Source organism: Meleagris gallopavo, chromosome 1 (assembly GCF_905368555.1).
Source record: "Meleagris gallopavo chromosome 1, MGAL_WU_HG_1.1, whole genome shotgun sequence".
Taxonomy (NCBI): domain Eukaryota; kingdom Metazoa; phylum Chordata; class Aves; order Galliformes; family Phasianidae; genus Meleagris; species Meleagris gallopavo.
Genome location: NC_139404.1, coordinates 140593316 through 140615416, shown reverse-complemented (window position 1 = coordinate 140615416; position 22101 = coordinate 140593316). Strand labels below are relative to the sequence as shown.

The 22101-nt window shown below is 35.8% G+C and overlaps 2 protein-coding genes across 23 annotated transcripts in view; one reads left to right on the top strand and one right to left on the bottom strand.

Annotated features, from left to right (window-relative positions):
* Window positions 1–22101, bottom strand: part of FGF14 (fibroblast growth factor 14) — a 378041-nt gene that overhangs the window by 242404 nt on the left and 113536 nt on the right. The window lies entirely within an intron of this gene.
* LOC146545647 (uncharacterized) overlaps window positions 1–22101 on the top strand; it is a 51917-nt gene that overhangs the window by 9688 nt on the left and 20128 nt on the right. For 12 of the 22 annotated variants that reach the window (XR_014880852.1, XM_085215559.1, XM_085215551.1 and 9 more), the window contains 2 exons: window positions 4112–4140; window positions 20980–21034. The exons of 1 other annotated variant lie outside the window; for it this stretch is intronic. Coding sequence is in view for 11 of the 21 variants with exons in the window: in XM_085215559.1 (XP_085071685.1) it covers window positions 4112–4140; window positions 20980–21034 (84 nt within the window). In the remaining 10 variants the exon portion in view is untranslated. Of the gene's footprint in view, window positions 1–4111; window positions 4141–12959; window positions 13004–20979; window positions 21035–22101 lie in introns of all 22 variants that reach the window. 9 more of the 22 variants (XR_014880856.1, XR_014880849.1, XR_014880853.1 and 6 more) reach the window with 2 other exon arrangements.

Below are 22101 nucleotides of genomic sequence, written 5' to 3'. Positions count from 1 at the left end.
GCAATACTTTCTACTCTTCAAAAACGCCTCAGATACTACAGTGCAAAAATCTGCATGATATAAAATGGAACAAATATAAATGCTTGTATATGATACTGCAGTTAAGGGATAATTCTGGTTTCAGTGGGAGTTGTGATTTCATGCAGTTTTACTGGGTTGTTAAACAGGAATGGATGTATTAATGGAAATTTAATATTTTCACAAAGTAAATGTATTACAAAAGTTTCTATGTTAAGCAAAAAGTGATCTTTAAAATCCCTGTGATGTTGTTTATGAAATGTAGTCCACAGGGTCATATATATTGAAAAGTGACTTCAAACCTGTGAATTGCCACTAGTTAAACATTTTCTCTAAGCATGACCATAAAAAAATCTAGAACAAAACAGCACATTCTGTGCTGAAAAAGCCCACAAGGAGCTCCTTCCAGCCTAGCATTAAAGAACTCAGACAGTAATACTGCAGCTCCATCAAATGTCTACAAAACCTAAAACTGACCAAAACAAGGCTTTCATTATTGTGACATTCACAAATAAATTGTATTTTTATCTTTTAACACGAGAGAATAGAAATAAGCTTGATAAGTTACACCAGCTGCTGAAATATCTTCTACGTGTTTGTAGATAGCTCACCAGCTGTCATGGGCTGCCTTAGCTTCACTTTCAAATGAGAGATGGTTTACTTCCTACATCTTTTCAACTAGGATGGCATATTCCGGTCTCACAGAAAATAGCCCTAGACTCATCACTTAACTATTGTCCAATATTAAGCTTCATATGTTATGCAAAACAAGTTACTCCTACAGAAAAATCAATACAAGTGGACTGTACCACTTGAATTAATAATGCATGTCTTCTAAATTAAAGGGAGTTTAGTTGTTTTTACATGCAAAACTCATGAAAGTGATTCAACTATAAAAATGCATTTTTTATCCTTTTTCTCTTTCCTCGTATCTTGATCTCTATATAAAGGAAGATCAGTTTTCACTAAAAGATTAAAATTTTAAGCCCTCAAAATCTGTTTTTCAGAATTCTTCAGGCACCTGGAACTTCTCTTCCACGTTTGATCATAAAATTAATCATAAATTAAAAATTAATCATAAAATAAATTGTTATGAGTTTATGGGGAGAGAATAGAAAATCAAAGAACAAGTTGTAAGTTTGCGAAGATGTGGCTCACTCATGTAGCTCTTACCCCTTATCTCAAAAAAGTTATATTAGAAAATTGGAAAAGATTCAGGAAGAGATTGTGAGCAAAATCAAAGGCAAGAACAGCTTCTATAGAAGGAATCATGAATGCAATGGCAAAAGGAGGCAGATGGAGTGCTTACTGCCACTTCCAATACAGAAACAAGTTATCAGATGAATCTAGGAGTTCATTCACAAAGAAACAAGATAGTTCTTTGTGCAATGGGAAGCATACAAAAGGCACTTGAGAATAGGAAGTGTTTTGAGCACTAACATTTTGAGTATGCTCAAGGAAGGAATAGATAACTACTTGGAAGAAGCATCCATTGGGGGTTAGTAAACACACAAAAATGACATCAGACTCTGGAAATCATCTGAGTGGAAAACATTTGGAAACTAGGAAAGCACAGGAAAGTACTCAGGGGAAGTTTAGTATGTAGTTGTACCTGTTTGTATTCTCCTGAAACAGATGACTATAGCCACTGATGAAAACAGAATACCAGATCAGATAATCCCTCCATACTGATTTTTTAATTAGGAAATTCAAGAATGTAACTTTCAGATAGCTAGTGTTAGACAGGGCAGATCTGAGATTTCTAAGGTCATAAAGAGCTCTAACATAGCTATTTCAGGAAAAAGAAAGGATTTCTCCTGGTAAATGCCTCATCTCTGACATCAGTTCTGTCCACACAAATAGACATCTGGGTACAAACAGTGAGCAACATAATTCTTTTGAAAATGTTGCTCTGAGAAGGCTGTATAAACATCTAGAAAGAAGGTATTTCAACATAGTGGGGACAAGAAAAAAAAAAGAAAGACATTAAATAAAATCATCTCTTAGACAGGACATCATTTCTAGTCCATTTTCTTTAAAGATGAGGACATATATGGAAGGAATACATGGAAGGAAAGACATTAAACTTGCCTCAAAGGCATAATCTATTTTCAGGCCAATATTCTGGGCTGTTTATTATAGTATTTTTATTTACTGCATAACATATTTTAGCTTGGAAAAATAGTTTGACCAAGACAAAAAGCATTTTTTGAAAACTTGTTATATTCATATGCAACCTCTCATTGAATTAATAATTCAAAATTAGAATCTAACAAAGTGCACTGTGATATAAGTGGGGGACTGAAATTCTTAAACTACAGTCTAAAATACTGTTTCAAGTTTTGATAAATACATTACTTTCTTTGTAATAAAACAATTCCTATGCTGCTTAAGATATAAGGATCCTTGAACAAAACTTTATGATTTTTTTCTTATCTACTTAGTGAGATGCATACTCTGAAGCTGCATACAAAGATTTTTTGTAGTAAAAAAAGAAACTTTTTTTTTCCCCAGGATCCTTTGCCAAAACCTTCTTTTTTTAGCTCACTAATTCTTTGACTCTTAATACATTTTCTGAAGTTGTGGGTTGAAAAATTAATATTGGAAAACATTGAAAATAACAAAATTGTTGAAGTCGCTTGTATGGATCTTGCATGTGGAAACAAGCCCTACAAATAAAGCATTATTGTTTCTTAATGTATTCACTGAACTTCTAATTCACAAAAGAAGTCAAGGGGAAAGGAATAACATCTCATGAAGAATGACATAACATTGATTTGTCAAAGAGCAAGCTGAATATTTGCCTAGTGCTCTGATTAGAGTGTATTTTACTACTGTCCTGAGCTTAGAAGAGACTCTCAGAAACCTACATGAAACCTGGTATGCCAACCAGGGCTGGGATACTACGAGTCTGAAGTTTTATTTTTCCCAAGGGAAATGCATGCGTTCAGCAATTATATTTCTGATACAAGTTATGTTTAATAGAAAAGGTAATGAGATATTTATAAGTGGCGTGATACATTACCCTATAAAACTGATGAGTAATCTGTGCATCATGATCTAAGAGAGTAAAGAATTAATCGATCATAAAGCCTCTGAACTTTTATTTTTAGATGAGCTGAGAAAACTAAATTCATAAGAAGCCTAAAGTTAGCATTCTACAACAAAGCATTATTTCTGCATCTGCTTTGAAAATGATCTAATATGGAGATTTAATAACTCCTTGTTTTCATTAAGTAACGCATGTGAATAATACAGTTAGTGGTGCTGTTGTTCCACCAGCAAACATGAAAAAAGAAAACAACCATAAAAAGGGTATGTTTGGGAGATTTTGAAAGGGAAAAGAACAACCCAAAAACTTGAAGATATACAGCTTAGAGTAGGCAACATTTCATTATGAATTATACAGGCTACAGGATTATCTTTCACAAGTGGCATTCAATTGCTTACGAGGAACTGTTCAAGGAATAGACGGACGACTGGGCAGAGCACATCTCCACAATTACAATATAACAGCTAGAAACTTGGCACAAGACTCTGGATATGAGAGTTCATTTTCCATTGGGTTTCTCCAGAAGCTCTATAAGTATTACCTGTTTCTTGCCTGGAGCTGGCTATGATTCAGGCTTATACAAGACATACTAAGAGTATTTTCTGAGCTCAGAAATATTCACGTCAGATAGTTACTCCACACCAATGTAATGCCTTCTTTAAACAAACCTGGAGTTCATCAGCTAAAAATACCTTGGGATCTTTTCAGCAAGAGCCATTATATTGAAGAGCTTATTCTGAGATTCGTTGATTTCAATAGGTTTTTGCATTGTTCTGTAATCCTCAAACACTATGAGTGATATCACAGATGAAGGAATTCATTCTCTCAGGTAAGACTGCGAGTCACTTTGCCGAGAAAGAAAATGGACAAAGAAAAAGCAAGCCAAACAGAGTTTCCTGACTTTTTAGAAACCTTTTTTCTTAGATGAGTGAATTATAAAATAATATGAAGAAGAGCAAAGCTTTTCTCAGAAGTAAAAAGAGTACAGACTGAAAAACCAAAACAGCAAATTTCAACATCTTTCTGACCTTTCTATCCTAGATTCCCTTCAATTTGCAGCAACTATTGCAGTAAGTAAATAATTTCTTTATTTTAATCTAAACCAAATTATTTAATTGCATGTTTCTTTGCAGTTCAGCAGCTATTAGAAACTTGCTTCTCAGTCCCAGTCTGTCCCAGCCTATCCTTCATATCCACTGTATTATTTGATTTTTTTTCCTGTTAACTCCCATCTTCTCTAAATTGCCTTTTACATTTTCCATGTAGAGATATCAAAACCTTTTTCCAAAATAATATTACAGGATACTTTTTAAAGTGTCACATCTTTTTATAGTTTATAGTTTAGAGCTGACAATGCAAGGATAACAATTGATGATGTCATTACTGTTATTTTCTTAGTAGGCTTGTAGTTCCTCAATCTTACCTTCACCACCAGTTCTTTGTTGGCAAAGGGTTATGATTCCTTCCCTCAATAGGTCAAAAGCTTTCCCTCATTCTTATGATTGTATTTTATTGGACCTCTCTCAGTGACATTATCAATGGATTTGATAGATGCTTTCTAGTACATTTCCAAAACAGAAAACATTGCCTATGAAATGTAATTGGTATTACCAAGGGCAAAGCAAAAGAAACAGTGTCAAAACCAAAACTTCACTTTCAACCACTATAATTTTCTCATCTTTCTGCTGACCTTTTCAAAACCAAGACAAAGATTACTTTAAATGAGACGTACAAAATGACAAACCCTAGTTAGTTGTCCTAGTAGTTTCCTCTGGGGAAAACCTCTATTTGAAAGAAGTGAGTCATTAGTTTCTGTGCATTTAAAATGGTAAAATGCCTGCACTGTAATTTCCTAAGCATTGTACTCTACTTGCCTTATGTAGCAGTGAGGAGATATCAGCAACAGCAGTTGTCTTTTGCTTTGGGATTGGATTGCTATCCAAGATTGCTGCTCTTCTGAAAATGTTGGTAAAGTTCCATGGAGAAAACATGGAAATTAAACAGGCTAACAAACCTAAGATATTTTTTTAATATCAACACATCCCGCTCTTCATGTAACAACAAAAGACAGATACGCTCACTCCTAAAGCTGGAGATTTTGCTCAAGCCATCATGCTTGCACCTGGCACACTGTCAGATACTGTGTTCCCTATGACAATCAGTTCTGACAGGAGCAAGAAAAAGATAGATTTAACTTCTCATAGTAAGAGTGGAACTCAAGGAGCACAGTGACTAGGAAATCTGAGTTTAACCCTGTACTGCAAATAATTCCAGCCTTCACTGAAGACAGCAAAATGGAGCGGAGATTTAGCAGACTTCTGTGAGGTTCAGTAAACAGCAACCTAATGAACAGAAAGAAGAGAAACCAAGTGTATGGGAACAAGAAAGACCTCATAGAAATGCAAAAATTATCTTAAAGTGAGTTTTAAGAAAAAAAGAAGAAAAATCCTTGTCTCCCCTCTCACATACAGTTTTTAAGTGTTCTACAATTGTATAATTTTTGAATTCTAATTATTTGAATCTAATCCATCTATTTTTCATATCTGTACAATGCTCAGATGTAAAACTCTCAACAACATTAATGACTCAGTGGATTTGTTTAGAGGAGTATTCAAAGCTTAAAATGCAGCTGTCGAAGTCAGTGGAAATGTAGATATTTGCTCTTTCAGCTTTCCTTCAAATTATGTTTCCTTCCGTTTAAGAAGTTATACTCTTCCCCTATATTTACATGTGACTTATCAGAAATATTCAGTACTAAATACTGCTATGTAATTATTCTGCCTGCCCCAGTAGTAGATCCTGCTGGTTTTCAACCCAACTTACTGCTACCACCTTGAGTGCAGCACCACTCAAGTCCTCATTAACACAGCAGGTTTGGGACTTCATGTAGAACAGGAATGTTGACTGCCCACAAGTACGTGTAAAATTATTAGTCACTTCGGCAGTCCCACGTGAACATTATATTTTCCAGGTTACTCTTGGTTTAATACCTTTGCCTAAGTACGCAGAACTTAGGTGAATTAGCATTCAGAACAGATTCAGTAACCGTTCCTCCCATTTTTCCTTTTGAACCTTTGTCATAGATCACATTTATCTTTGCTCTGAAGAAACTTCTTTCAAATTCTTTCATGCCCTGAATAGAGTATACCCAAATAAGCCTTCTAATGTGTTTTTAGCAATGCTTGCACTTAGGCTCTACTTTAAATGTGAGAACAGGATGCCTCAACAGAACAGCTACACATACCAAGCCCTAGTGTGGAGTCTGCCATCATAAATGTTCTGATTAAAATAGAAAGCATAACTGAGATAAGACAAAAAAGGCCTGAAGCATACCTTGCAAAGCTCATGAAATCTCTGAAAAATCAGTCATCAAGAGTCATATTTGCACTATAGATTTTAAAATCAATGATCTGGCTGCAAAAACATCATTTTTTCCTCAACTTTTTTCTCCCCTCCCTAAGTTTTCATATGACGATGAATTCTCAGTATGGACTAATGTTTACAGAGACCCTGTTAAAGGCCTTCTAAATGGATAAAACACTGCACTAGTAGATTTTTATGTTGTCTTCATAATTACAGTTTTAATATATTTTCACATGAATGCAAAGCATTTTAATAGAAAGAATTTCATGGGTACAAGCCACCATTTCATGAATATAAACCTTGGGCTCAACTCAGGATTTTCTCAATTTACTTAGAGAATCTATTAAGTTTCTCATATGCTCACCATGTAAAGTGGCACAACTCCTTTCTACACTGTTCTGTAGGAATTCTACAAACAGACTTTTCCAGTTTAGATGTAACGTAGTATATATAAAAAGATTTCAAAAGTAGGTGTCTACAAAAGGGAAGAAACCTTTAAATCAATTCATGAAGATCTCAGCTTCACCATCAGTTGTGCTAGTTGAGATTAACCAGTTAAAATTAACATGAGATATCAGATCATATAACTTGATGTATTAAAATACTCTGCCTGCTCCTTCTGCCTGCCTTCATTAGTACAGCAGTTTCTTTGCATACAGAAATATTTGTGGAAAAATTCTTCCTTAATTCATCAACTATACCCATGAGTAGTTGAGTACTGACTACGAAGTAACATTTTAGTGTTTTATCTGACCTCTCACTTTCCCTTCATGGTGCAAGTCTTGCTGTCATGACAGTTTTTAGAAAGCCTAGGGGAAAGCTCAGGACAGACTTGCCTAGAACTGATCAAAGAATAAATAATTTGTTCTTTCAGAATTGCCTACTAAATTTTCTAAACATAAAGCAGTATTATCCATGGACATGCTTTTTTTTTTATTAATCATGATTCCTGCATATGAGTGCTATACAGCTATCTCCTAAATTATTCTCCTAAGACATATTTACCATCTTGAAGAAAAACCCTGGTTAGAAACCAATCAGTTATTATTAGTGAGACAGAAAGCACACAATGTTGTTAGGTGAGGACTAGAAAAGTGGCCACAGAAAATGCCAGGCAAATATCTTTTGACACACATCATATTCCTGAGTTCAGGAAATAAAGCCAGGGCTCAAATCTTATCAGCTCTCCTTATTCCCTGCCAGAGTTGTGAGAGCAATCAAACATCATTGCCACAGTGTCAGTGCCCTGTCACCAGGGGCCTCACTGCTGCAGAAGAGCCCGTGTCTGTCTAGGGATAATATATAGAACAGGATTTGCAAAGCACAAATGAAGGGCTAATAATCTTTGCCCTAGAGAGCATGCCATCTGACAGTCTGTGCAGCACTGAAATTCATAAGCTAGACTTTATGGTCCATGCCAAAACCCTGAAATAGCCATAAGACTACATAGTCTGTAGCTTCTGCCTGTGAAATAAAGAAGGAGTCAGAGCTTTCAAAGAAAATCTGCAGATGAAGCTAGCAGGGTGGGAGGAGCACAGGAAAACAAAAGCGTTTAAATTTACTTATTTATTTGAAAGACAAACACTCTTTAACTTGTGTAATGAAGGAAGCAGCATGATGATGTACCTAATGTATCCATGAAATTGGCAGCACGCTATCTAATTTCTCCTTATTCTTTTACTTCTCTAGTCACACAGACTTCCAAAAGGTGAATTGACTGAAGAGAAAATATTCAAAAACAATTTCGTAAAATACTTCAATATACTTTCTCAGAAGAGGATTATTTTTTTCTTATTTGTAGTTTTTCTTATGGTGTCTGGATCAACCTCTTATCTAGAAAATAAAGGAAATCACAGAAATAAATATCCTAATTCATGAAGAAATATTTATCTTTATTACAACATTAGGTATTTTGGTTATAAAGAACAGAAACTGCCTCTAAAAACATTAGTCCAAGCGAACACTATAAGCACAACTTTTAAAACGGTACACACTAACTTATTCTCCAAGCATCCTTGCTGCTTGCTCTCTTCCCATCCTCTTTGTTCAGGAGGTTCATTGAATCACAGCTTTTTTGCCTGCCTGTGCTTCACCCACGCATTATCAGGAATGAATCATATCCCCGTAGGTTCCCCTCTACCCCCAGCCAGTCTCCAAACAGAAGCAGAAGCCTACAAAGCAGCTCCCAGTTTCAGTCATGCAAGCAATTTTCCCACCCCAGTAGATGTGGGTGACCACCCATAGTGTTTAGACAGCTCAGATGCTGGCTGGGCTGCACTGCAAGAGATGCCAGTGGAGCATCTTACTCCATACTACTTTTCTCACCGGTGAAATGCCTCTACCACCCATTCCTCAAGGAACACAGCTCAAAATCAAAGTTTCTAACCCAGATTTTGCTGCCATCACCCAGACACAGTCAATTCTCTCCATGCTTTTCCATGCAGGGACATGCTGTAACTCTATTTCTGTACATGAGTTGGATTGCAAGTTGATAAATGGCTCTCTAAGTAGGTGGCCTATCATTCCTTCCTTTCCCCCTCGATTTTTATTATTTTGTTTTTAATCTTGCAAAATTGATTCAGAAACTGGGGTTCAGGTTGTTTCATTTTAAAAGAGAAAAAGAGGTTCCACTCATAGAAATTACTGATTACGGTGGATTACAGCTTCTTCTGATTTCTAACCTAGCAGAAAAGCAGATACAGATTTTACTACCATGCTCAGCACCTCTGGCAAAATCTTGAGCAAGACGTCTTGGGAGATGTCTCTTTTATACTGCTTCCTATTTCTTTCATCTGAGAATGCCACTTTGACATGCAAGGCCATCTTTTTCACAAGGCAGCATACTTTCATGAACTTGTGACAAATGGGTTAACTCAATAATATTCTCCACCACCAAGTCCTGCTACAGGTTTGCCACATTGCAAAGCAGCTGATGAGGCCATGTGTTCTGCCTATATTTTTCCAGAACTTGAGACAAGAGTGGCTTTTTTCTATTTTTGCTACTATTTTTCTAGTACATTTTGTCTTGAGGAAAAAAAGGCTTTAAAGCATCAGTCCACCTCACTTTTTCTCTTCCATTCCTCTCCTAATACCTCAGAGAATATTTGCTAGATAGTTTGAAATACAGTAAAAGACAGTTGAGCAGGATTCTTCCTGATTAAAAACAAAACCAAAACAAACCCACACGCTTTCTAGAAAAGAAGTTTAAAAAGAAAGATGAAAATGAAGAAACACTGCAAAGGTCAGTCTCAATTTGTGTTTAAAATTTTCATTGCTTGCCACTGCCTGTCCTCCTTTCTCACCTATCCTGCTCAGTGTTTAATAAAGGTTGCTAAAATGAGCAAAGAAGCTACAGTACCAATTGGCATCTACATTAACGTGTAGACTGTTGAAATAGGAATGGGTCTGCAGAGCAAAGCAGCTGCAGCTAGAAGCCTGGCATCGCCTAAAATGCTGATATAGATGCAGACCTCATTGCACAAAACCGCAAATGATCTCTAAATTCATCACTCACAGAGAGAAACATTAAGCATCTTTGATTCAGGAGGTTTATTTATAGAAACATAATGAAACTCTGCTTTTTCTTCTGTATTGTGTTGCAGCAATATTGGTAACACCACACAAATACTGAATGGATTTCAGAATTATGAACCTGGTCCCTGCCTATATCGGGGGGGGGGGGAGGGGGTGGAACCAGATGATCTTACAGGTGCCTTCCAATCCAAATCATTTTATGATTCTATGATCATAGCAGGTGAAGTACTCTGACTTTCACTGCAGTAAATCAGAGAAAACATTCTTCTAGTACTTCTCTTCTAAAAAGGTAACTCACCTTAGCAAAAGCTTACACACCCATTACTTTGTTGGAGTGATGACTGGGTTAGAATCATACACTAGGCTCTTTGAGATATCTTTGCCTGTCACTTATCCATGGATTAATATTTTACTTCTAAATTTGCTTGACAAATTCGTTTCATTAAGTTCAGCTTAAAATACATTAAAAATATTCACTTTTCTTTTTAAAATCACATCCATTTATATATACAGCAAATAACTGAAAAGGCATTCTAATTAAGGTGTGTGTGGTGACTGGCATCTGGTAAAAGGAAAAGCCAGCTACTGTGACTAACATGCCCTTCCAGATCCAACATACTCTGCTTATGCTGGATTTGTGACCAATCTGCAATGACAAACGTATGATCCACACAAACAACTTACATAAAACTAACATTACAAATATTAAATAAGAACGTGCTGAAATTGCAGTTAACCAGAGAGCAAAAGTCAGACTATTAAACAGAAAACTTTTCTATAAATTCTAAATTTTTGTGCAAGCAAAATTGTATCAGTCATTAATTACATTTTCATTTTCACACATGACAGTTGTCTCACAATTAGCAGAATGATGCAGAAAAAGCTGCACTTAGCTACTTTAGATCTAAGATGAGTCACATTCAGCTAAGAATTGAAGATCTGCAGAATACATTCAGATTTAAATTCCTCAAAATCATTTAACTTTTGTTTCCAATCAACATATGCACTTCTCTTGAACTTGATATAGAAAAAAAAAAGGAACACTAAGCAACCAAGACTCTGAGGCTGACTGACAGTTGTAAACCTCTCTAAACAGGATCTTTCAATGCAATTAGATAGAAAACAACCAAAAAATCCCACCCCCAAAAAATTTTCAAACATACCATAAGCCATCCTAATAGCTACAAAATAAATAAATAAATAAATAAATAAATAAATAAATCAAACATCCTTTGTCATGCTCTATTCTCATTAAATTATCCTCTGCTAGTGCCTTTCTTATTATATTAAGCAGAAATATTCTTCTTCAAATCAACTGAACATTCTTCAAAGTCTTATCAGGAGCTATGGGGCTCTGGATGCCTCATATTTGCCTCTGCAAAGGTTCCCTTGAAATGCAGAAGGACCTTCTGTACATAGATACAGAAACCTCCTCAGTCCAATCCAGCCTTGACTCCAGAGAACAACAACAGGTGTGCATAAGTTTGTGCAGCTTAAGAGTGTATTTTTACTTCTGAAGAAAGAGTGACTGGCATGCATTACAAAGCCTTCCATTTCACGTCTGCCAGAACTGAGGTGTACTACACGATCGATCATAACAAAGGCAGGGAAGAAAATAATATAATAAAACCACTTTAGCATGTATAATGAGTAGTTTACTCATACAATTACAGAAAACATTTTAAAACAGGTAGGATTAAGCATTGCAGGGAAACTGCTGAGGTACATTATTTATCAATATTATCTGTGCAAGAATTTGGCCCCCTCTTCCTACAAATAATTCTCCCTATATATAGCACTTTACTAGGCATTAATTGGCAGCACTGCAGGTAATCATATATTTTCTCTTGCCTTCAAAAGTCATAGATTGAAAAATAGTGTTCTTGCCCTGATATTTTATCTTTAAAAAAAAAAAATCCTTAAGGAAAGGCTAAAGCAATAACAGCTAACACTCAAAACCTGGCACACACAGTCTTCACTATCTTTCAATTCTGTTTTGTGTTTTAAAATAGTTTTCATATGAAAAAAAAAAAAGTTTTTGGAAATATAGCAGAAAATTTATCTGTAACTTAACTACCTTTGTCTGTCAAATTATCAATGAATGCTAATTCACCTCACTCATTTGAGGCACTGTTCCAACCCCCAAAAGTAAAACATGGGTATCTCCCAATACCCATTTGCAATTCAAACATACTGCCATCCAAAGGTGGTGAACAGCACTTGTGTCATAACACTTAGTACATAACCATGTTTATAGTATGAAGGAAACAAATTTGGACTTCTCATCAAGCTCCTCTTCATGAACATTAAAGGAAGAGATGCTGTGCAACAGTAAAAGTCCACTACTTAGGATTCTTTCTCCAGCTGATCTGTGAGCTGTTGCTTACGTAAAGGCTGGTAAGAAAAAAGTTACCTCATGATTAGGTGTTTTAGGAAGTAATGATGCAATATTTCTCATAACACCAACATCCAGAATTACTGCATTGCTTTGGTGTTTTACTCTTTCCAATGGCTTAAGGGCTTGATTCTCATGTTTTAAAAATCAGCCTTGTTTCTTCACAAAAGTTCAAAATCTAAGAAAACAGTTGAGACAGGATATAGGAAAATACATCATTTTCAGTTTATTTTTCCTGAAACACATTTTCTAATATAACTCCAAGTGGAGCCAGTCTTGCAACACCAGAGAGACTTTCTTTGATGACAAATCCACAACAATCAAAGTACCAAAGAGCACCTCTGCTTAAAATACTCCTACTCATTTGAAGCAGATGCCTCTGCGACTCTAATACTGTTTTGCTTACCAGCCACAAGCAAGGACACAGGCAGGGACAGAGGAGATACAGCAGACTGCTTTCTCACCAGCCGGTATTTAAGCAAAGCTTGAGCAAGATCCTGATCTCCCCTCACATTATATGCAGTGCAGTGGCAATTTAACATTAATAGTGTTACCAAATTTTCCATCCCTTTTCATGTCTTCTTTCTCTCCGTCCAGAATCTCGTAAGTCCATAAAAGGACGAGAAATCTGCAGAATGAAGGTAACTTAATTTTTGAATAATTTTTGCTCTCTTTTTAATTCAGACAGTAACACAAACGTGTGCTAACCTCAGCTCTGCCCAAGAGTACTTGAAAAGCCAAGTCAGCCATCTGTCCCTTTTCCAGAAGACAAGATACTTGATCATATAAGTTAAGTACAGTGCAGTTCTATGCCGTTAGACTGCTGCTATACTTTAAAATTTCTTTACTTTGCAATGTTTAAAGCAAAATGTTCCCTTCAAGCATTAGCCATCTGGCAAGGTTTGCTTATCAAATCTTGTGTGCCTCAAGGGAGAGCTGTGGGCAGATCTAAAGCAATAACAAATATACCAGATCTTGGTCTTTTGTATTTACTTTAACAGAAAGTAGGGAATAGAAGAATATTCAAAGTGATACATTAAATTCTCTTCAAAATTGTTCTGTATTGTGGTAGCACTTTTATTATTATTATTTTTTTTTAAAACACAAAGAACAGTCTGTGCTTTCAAAGCACTTACATAAATTTAGGTTGGAAACACACTAACCAGAAAGGGACCATAAAGCCATGCCAGGTATAATTATCATTCTAAAATTCAGATCCACCCAAGATATCTCAAATTGTTTATCACATATTAGTCAGTTATAAAAACCTGACACCTGAGAATAAGCTGCTGGCTTAGGGAATATTTGTATGACTAACCAACCATGTGCTTGAATTAAGGTTTCAGAATCAAGCCAATAGCTGGTAATTTATTCTGTGTCATAGATTCTCATATTTGCAAAACAAAGTTGCAATTTTTTTCTTCACTCTTTAGAAGAAAGAAATTTTATCTGAAAAAAATAATGTCAAGCTTGGGGAAAGAAAAAGCAGCCCAACTTTTTGATTTATGATTTACAATTTTGTTGTTAAGAGGGCTTCTAATCTAAGCTTTCACTGCCCTTCCTCCTCCCGCCTTTATTTTTATATGTCTACATAAGAAATTTATGTCAGAACAATAATAAAAAGAAACATGAAACACTATTCAGTAAATAATCATACTGGATTTACATTATCTCAAAGAAATTGAGGAGTATGGAATCCAGCTATCAAGCAAAATACTTGCTTTTGACTGAAAGCAAGTGAGGACATCACCAGTTTAGAAGATGTATTTCCCTCCCTTCTTCTCTGCTTCTGCCAACCCAGTACTTGTTAATATTGATATTCAAATTCTGGAAAGAACACAGATTACAGATAAAGATATCCCATTACTTAATGTCCCAGTTTCAAAATACTGTTTTGAACTAACTAATCAATATTTTACCTGACATTGTGTAAAAATAAAATATATTTTTATTTCCATTTAATCACAGAATCACTCAGATTGGAGGGGTCCTCAGAAGGTATCCAATCTAAAGCCTGCTCATAGCAGTCGGCTCTGAGATATGATCAAGTTACTCAGGTCTTTTCCCTGTTGCATCTTGAAAAACTCCAAGGATGGAGGATGAACTACCTCCCTGGACAACCTGTCCCACTGCCTAATTCTCCTACTTGTGAGGAAGTTTTGCTTTATAAATGCTTGGAACCTTCCATTTTTCAGTCTATGATCACTGTCACTTGTCCATCCATCATACACATCAGAGTCTAGTTCAATCTTCTTAACCTCATATTTTCCACGGTTTGTTTTCTACTATTAATGTAGATATAGCAACTCTCCCTTCCCTTATCCCTCCCTGTATGGACAATGTGATTGCTCTTATGTCCTCTGAAGCCATCTCTGCCTCAAGCCTTACAAACTTCTCTTCCTCTGTCTGCCCCACCACTGACTGACTCATTGACCTTTGTGCTGACTTGAATTTGTCTGTATCTTCTTTTTTCTAGATAGGATAAGAACCATAGGCAGGAATCCATGTGCTATGTGGAGCCAAAAGGAAAGACCACTGCCTTGAACTCTATGACACAGGACTGGATGTTGTTAGTTGTCTCTTGTGCAAGAATTCAGTTGGCTCTGTCCGGATCACTGTCTGCCAGGATCTTCATCTCCTCTCTGTAGAGTTGTTCCCCAGTCTGTTTCATTGCAGAGAGATTATCCAGCCTAGCAGTGGGACTTCATATTTGCCTAGGTTAGATTTCATGACTGTCCTATTGACTTATTCCTCTTGTCTGTCCAAGTCCATCTGGATGGCAGCCCTAGTTTCAAGGTTATTGACCCCCTCCCAGTTTGTTGATGATACCTTCTATCCCAGTGTCCAGGAAACTGATAAAGATATTAAATGCAATAAAGACCCAGAAGTCTCTCCTACAGTACTGTACTTGTAACTGACTTCTCGATTCTCGAGCACAATCACTGATCTTTACCCCAAGAGCTCATTTGTGTTTTTTTCAACCATTTGGTAATCCACTAGCCTAATCTAATGCCTTAGCATGTATAGAATGTATAGAATGTGGCAGATAGCACTGAAAGCCTAGCTAAAATTGAGTGAATTGTATTTACTCCTCTCTCCTCACCCACAAATAGATATTGTACCATAAAAGGCAGCCAGATGTGTCAAATATGATTAGTCCCTGCCAAAATAATGCTTCTTTATGTACTCAAAAATGTGCTGCAAGACTTCTTGTATATCTCCAGGGGCCATAGTAAGGCTGACCCTCTCTGGTACCTCAGATTGTCCTTTTCACCTTTTATGAAGACAAGTTTAACATGTGCCTTTCTCAATTCACTGAGGACATAATCTGAGTTCCGCACTAAGAACAGAGTACAATTTGTTGGTGAAGACTAATGCAAAGAAATCATTGAGTCCTATCAGTGCTTAATGTTATAAATCACCCACTCTATTCACCCTTGAATTCCTATTTTCCATAAATTGCCTTCTATTATTAATATAGAAGTAGCAACTCTCCTGAGTATCCCTTATCACTTCCAACTCTAGCAGAGCTTTGGCTTTTCCAACATTATCCCTACAAGCCTGGGCAGCGTTTCCATATTCCTCCTTTGCAACCTACCCTTGCCTCCATGTGTACATTCTTTTTGTGCATTCATGAGTTCTCCATTTAATCAAGCCAGTCTCCTTTCTTTCCTGAGTATCATAATGAAGAATGGTCTCCTTAAGAAACTTTACATACTGTCTTTGCCCTTCAGAGTCTCCCCTGGCAAAAATTCTCTGCAGAAGCAAGACCACTTTCCTGAAGATCAGGATCTGTGTTCAGATAAATGCCTTTTTCATGCCTCTTTGATTCCAAACTACAGTATTTCACAGACCTAACAGTTGATATTGCCATAAATTAATCATCTCATCCCTAATCAATTCTTTCTTGCTTAGCATAGCATATCCAGCAGACTGTTATCCTTGGCTGGCCAGTGTAGCACCTGTGTTATGAAGAGATATCTCACATCTGTTCAAAATCTCTTGGGTTGCTTGCATTCCATCTTTTTGCCATTCTAGTTGTTCATGTTATGATAGGAACATTTCCGCATCTCTCCCATCTTTACCTCCTCAAAGAGAGAACACTTTCACTCCGTTTTAACTAAATCTTTACAAATTGTCTATAGCATTCTTTTGGTAGTCATTACAGCTGCTGGCGGCTCATCTCCAAATGAGAGTTCAATTTAACTACTAGATCCTATCTTTAAGCCTATAAGAGCACAGAAAAGCAGTCTATAAGAGAAGAAAAGATAATTAGTTAGCAGGAAGAAGGTGGTTCTGTATTCCACTAGGCCAATTTGGTAACAAAGTTTTCAATGTCCCAAATAGCTTTCCATTCTTTTCCCTTTTGAATTTGACATTATACAATCCTGCACACACAAGACTCAGACTGGAAAAAGTCTGGCAACAGGAAGACATTTTCAAAGACTAGAGGACTTGAAGATTGCTGCTAGTTTGTGAGACTCCATGTGTCAACTTAATAATCTTTGATACACTTTTTTTTTTTCTATATGTAGACTTAACATTAAGCAAAGGACTGGGTAATTGTGGAGATCATTTCAAGCAATCATGTTTCAAGTTAACATTTTTTTTTATAGGCTTATACTCTAACTGAATGCAAAGCTCATTTTAAGTAATGTAAATTTAATCTGATTGCTCTCTTAGAACAAAGGTTGCTTGTTATTTTGTGTATGTCAATCTTCAGTGCAATCAATAAGCAAATGTTTAGCACAAGAGGAGCATGGAAAGATTTGCTTCTCGGTTGTTGCTCAGGCAAAGGAAATTCCTGCAAAGAAACAATATAGGCAACAGTGGCTGGGAAAGGGACAGAAGGCAACGGACAGAGGATAAACCTCTATCATCTCGCTTCAGCCTTGACTAAACAGTATGCAAGCTGAAAAAATCCTTAATACTAAAAGGTGACATTACTCAATAAACATATTCTAGCCTCAGAGATCAAAGACAACTGTAAAAGCATTATTGGAGTTTAATACTGCAAAATATTTGGAACCATGAGCATACATGAACTTCAGAAAAACTTTCAAGATCTGAGGATCTCTCTTAGCACCTTGGAGATTAAATATAGTAAATTTTTATATGAGCAAAACTGTACACAGAAAAGCTGATCAGAGGAAGTGTTAATTCCAAACAAGGCACATATTAGTTCAAAATCATTTTTGATAGTGAAATTTTCAAGGAAATGGAATAGGTATGGTACATATTTTTCCCACACTTTGTTAATGCTCTGATCAACAAAAATTTTACCAAGTGTCTTTTAAATACCTGCCTGAATGTCAGGTCAGATGAATCAGTCACATCTGAGTCGCACCTTCAACAAAAGTTATTTTTTCTTTTAGACATTAGGAAACCTTCTCAGAGGTGACTCACATACCTGTTTGTATTTAAGGTTCTATGATGTGGACGTAATTAATTCCAGAACAATGTGCAGCTTAGTAAGAAACAATTAAAGCACTCCATCTTATAAACACCATCTACCCAGTCCACTTGAATCAAGCACTGCCGTAGCAGTCATTATAAACCTACTTGGACAGTGTACTATTATCTTAATGTCAGAGCAAATTTTGATTTAGCCTTACTAAGGCATACAGACTTAGGAAAGCAATCAGATCTCCTTGAGCACAAGCCCTAATCATAGGCACCGAACAATGGCTTGCTTCTCTTATTTAAATAGGAGTGAGAAAACTAAAGGCTGCATACACAAAGACAAGTAATATAAGAGTGACTTCATTTGTGCATTCCTGCCTGCCACAACATTAACATTCTTGGCTGTTAAGTTTTTATTATTATTAGCCTATGTTGAGAGCTCAATCTATATGTTAAGTGCTATGAGAATAATTGTAGGTTCCGAAAGGTTGGAGCTCATATTGAGCTAATAAATTTAATGCTTTGTTTACTAACAGCAACAAGGAAGCACCTGATCCAAGACCTATTCAAAACAGGCAAAAACTCTAAGTTACCTGATGAAAGAGATATAAGGCATGTTTTAATAAATAAGTCTCAGACTGAATTTTTAACATTGCTGTCTGTTCATATCCAGTGGGTACAGAAGGCTAACAGAGCAATTGTAACCTCCCTGCTCTGCTCAGCAGGGATGCTGCTGTGCAAGTCACACACCAGTTGCTGATGGAAGAACATGTGGTCCTGCCTCTCAGTGATTCTGCATTCTTGGGCACTGAGGCAGGGATGTGATTTAAAGCAGAGATGCTGTAAATCTGAGCTCCCAGATATGCTTTGCTAACTTTTCTCATCTAGCCCTCATTTCTCGAGGTCAGTGACTATTCCATCTTTCCTTAAGTTCCATTCTTTACCCACCTATATTTCAAAATTTCATCTTATTTGATCTCAATTTTCCATCTATCTACGTGATCTTCCCTTTACAGGTTTGCACTATACATGGGAATGCCTTATAATTTCAAATCTCAAGTGGCCTTTACCTGCTTTGAGTTAGATAAGTAAAAGAACAAATGGAGTCATCCTACTCGAAAAAAATCATAATCTCCATGTTTTAAAGACAAAACAAAACATTTTCAAAATCAACTGACTAATACTTTAATACTGAATTGTTTTCAAACAAAGTTTCTTTGTTTTGACGTAGCTTGAAAAGCCTACAAATGCTTCTCAGATTCTGAAAAACTTCAGAACAAAATTAATCCAAGCCTCAAAGTCAGAAGTGCTAGAAACTGCAGTTATGTGTAGTATAACTCAGTAATAAAATAAACCCTGGTTGTAGATTCGAGTGAGAAAGTAAACCAAAATATACATTTTCCATTTCACTGAGTTATTCACATGTACAATTTCACCAGTGATAGCTAGAAGCACAGAAGTTCATTAATGAGGTATTTTCTCAAGATCCTTACTCGTCCTGAAAAATTTTGGATGACACTAGAACATTCAACTTGTCACAGAGTGCTGTAAGTGAGTGAAGTACCTACTTAGTACCACAGTTAAAAAATATTGAAAACAAAACTATTTTATACCTATTCAAGTGCCTCGTAATTCAAACTGAAATCACTAAGCTGCCCTGCTACCTGAACTTCCTTCAGTCAGAAGTTACAAACTACTGCTGTATCTGCTTTCTTTGTGAAGCTGAGGCAAATTTTCTTTCACTGGTATTAGAACTGTATGACTACTGTTTTTTAAAAAAACAAAACAAAACAAAACAAAAAAACCACCAGTTTTTAAAAAATGGTAAATGAAAGTTTGATAATATTTTATTTCTTACTCAAGAGAAATAACAGCATTTCAATCATTCTAAATCAACTACTGTGTTTTAATTTAAACAAAACAGCTCTTTTAGTCCTCTTCATGGCATTTAAAACAAATTTTCAGAATTATTAGAAAGTAGTAAAAACATGAGAAGATTCTTATTCAATTTTCCTGCTACTGGCAGGATACTGAGAAGAGGCAGAAATGAGTTCTTATTTACTTTCCTATATCACCTTCATGTTCATTACAGAAATAATTTAACCAGTACATATCCAATGAATACATTTCTAGCAAAAATAAGAAGCATATTTTTTTTTTTTTACAAGGCAATATCTTCTGATCTTGAATCAATAAAACATCCTATCATAAAAGTTTATAGTAAAGTATAAACTATGCTCTTTTTTTCCTCTATAGAGAATATCCATTATAACCACATTTTCTTGTTTTTCCAAAAAAAACAATATTTTAAGCATGATCATCTAATAAGTCCAAACAAACAAAAATGTACTCCCCCCAGCTAGCTCTACCATGAAAATATTACTTGACAACCAAAATTCACTCCTTTCTTAGGGAGTGAATTGCCTTACTGCAAACTGAGATTATATTACATCCCTCCAAGACTCCTTCACAGCTGAATCTTCTGTTGGAAACATGACGTGTGTACTACACAAACCACCATTAATTAGAACACACTCTCTGAAGATGCATCAATTAACCAAAACCCATCCAATCTTTTTAAAGAAGAACACACACGGCATAGATTACATTGGTGACAGTCTTGTTTTTGGAAATGTAATAAAAACACATTTATCCATGTCCTGACACTATTTAATGGCCACTCTAAGTCCTCTAGATTTGTGTCAACAAGTCTATCTTCAAACTAATAAGGAAGCTCTTAAGACTTCCATGATCCCATAAGCCAGCCCTTTGTTACTGCCTATTCCAGAACCAGTCACTGACTGTTCTTTCCCATGGAGAAACATAGGGTGACATAGACTTACCAGTTAGATGGTGAGGTACAAGTTATTCTTGTACCTCACCAAGGTTCTCATCCTGCTTGCCATGCAAACAAGCTCATGTTCACCTCAGCCAGGCATTTGGAATGCCTTTTCAATAGAGGTATCTGATTAGGAGCTGTATCATCCTCCAAATGCGTGCCAGAATAACAAATGTTTATCTTATATTTTTGACTTTGAAAATCTATTATGAAAGAGTCATGTAACACCTCATAGAATGCAATCAACCCTCTTTCTCTACCTGCCTATCTTATTTAAAAAAAAAAAAAAAAAAAAAAAAAAAAAAAAAAAACTTTGATTCTCATCCTTGCAATTTCTATAGAAAACTGAAATAACTGATTTTTTTCTTTTTTAAGAATAGGGGGCTTTATTCCTCCTGCCCAAAAAAATTCATTCAACAGCTTTATTCAGGTAAGTTTTCTATTTTTACTATCATTGTGAATACTAAAGCATGATGTCTACACAGTTTGATACTATGAAAGAGACTGAGAGGAAAAAAAATCTTAAGCCTTCAGTCTTCAGAAGGCTCTAATCTTTCATCTTTTTTCTTCATGTGATATTTTTCAAATCTGTTTTGTTTTTAAATGAGTTGATCAGCTCTCACTCTATTTATGACAAAGGAAAAGTGACCTTTTTGCATCACTGAGTGGCTGTACATTTGGGCAAAATTTATTCCAAATATTTTAGATGAAATTCATCAGACAAAATCTATTACCTTATATCACGTTCATCTATGACAGAAAAAAACAAGATGTGACACAAATAGCAAATTAGCAAACAGACCATTGAAAATGCAGTCTTGGAAAAGAAGAAAACAGCAATTAAAGGAAAAGAAAAAGAATAAAATTGTTCAATGCAATTATAGGTACATAGTAGGTTTAAACATTGGCTTGCAGTAATACTGAAGAAAAGAGATACTCCCAAGTGGTATTATTGGATATCGCTTTATGGCTCATCCCAACAAAGAGAATTGTCCTTCTCCACATCCAAACACCCATGGACTCACAAGAAGAAAGGGCAGCTTTTTTTTTTTTATCAATATTTCCAGTTCTTTTTGATATTGCTGCTTTTTAAAATATTAAATACCCTGCAAGAATCATTGACAAAGCCTGAGATTTGAAAGAAAGAGTACCAAGGTGAGCCCACCATGACAGCAATTTACTGCTGCAGCTTGTATTCACCTCACCTGCCTGGCAGTTTAAAGATCAGATACACTTAAGGAAGTCAGCAGCCCAGAATCATGGTATTAGCCCATATAAAACATATACATAAACAAGGATTTTACTTTCTACTCATTAAATGTCAGTAGGTTGTAATTCATTCTGACCACCTCCAAATCTGCAATTTTATTATCAGTAACATTTTTGTGGTTATAATATTTGAATTTTGTCCAAGTTTTCAGATGTATGAATACAACACACCAGTCAAGCACACATTGTTCTCCCTACACTCAAAAAAACGTACTGTAACAGGCTTAC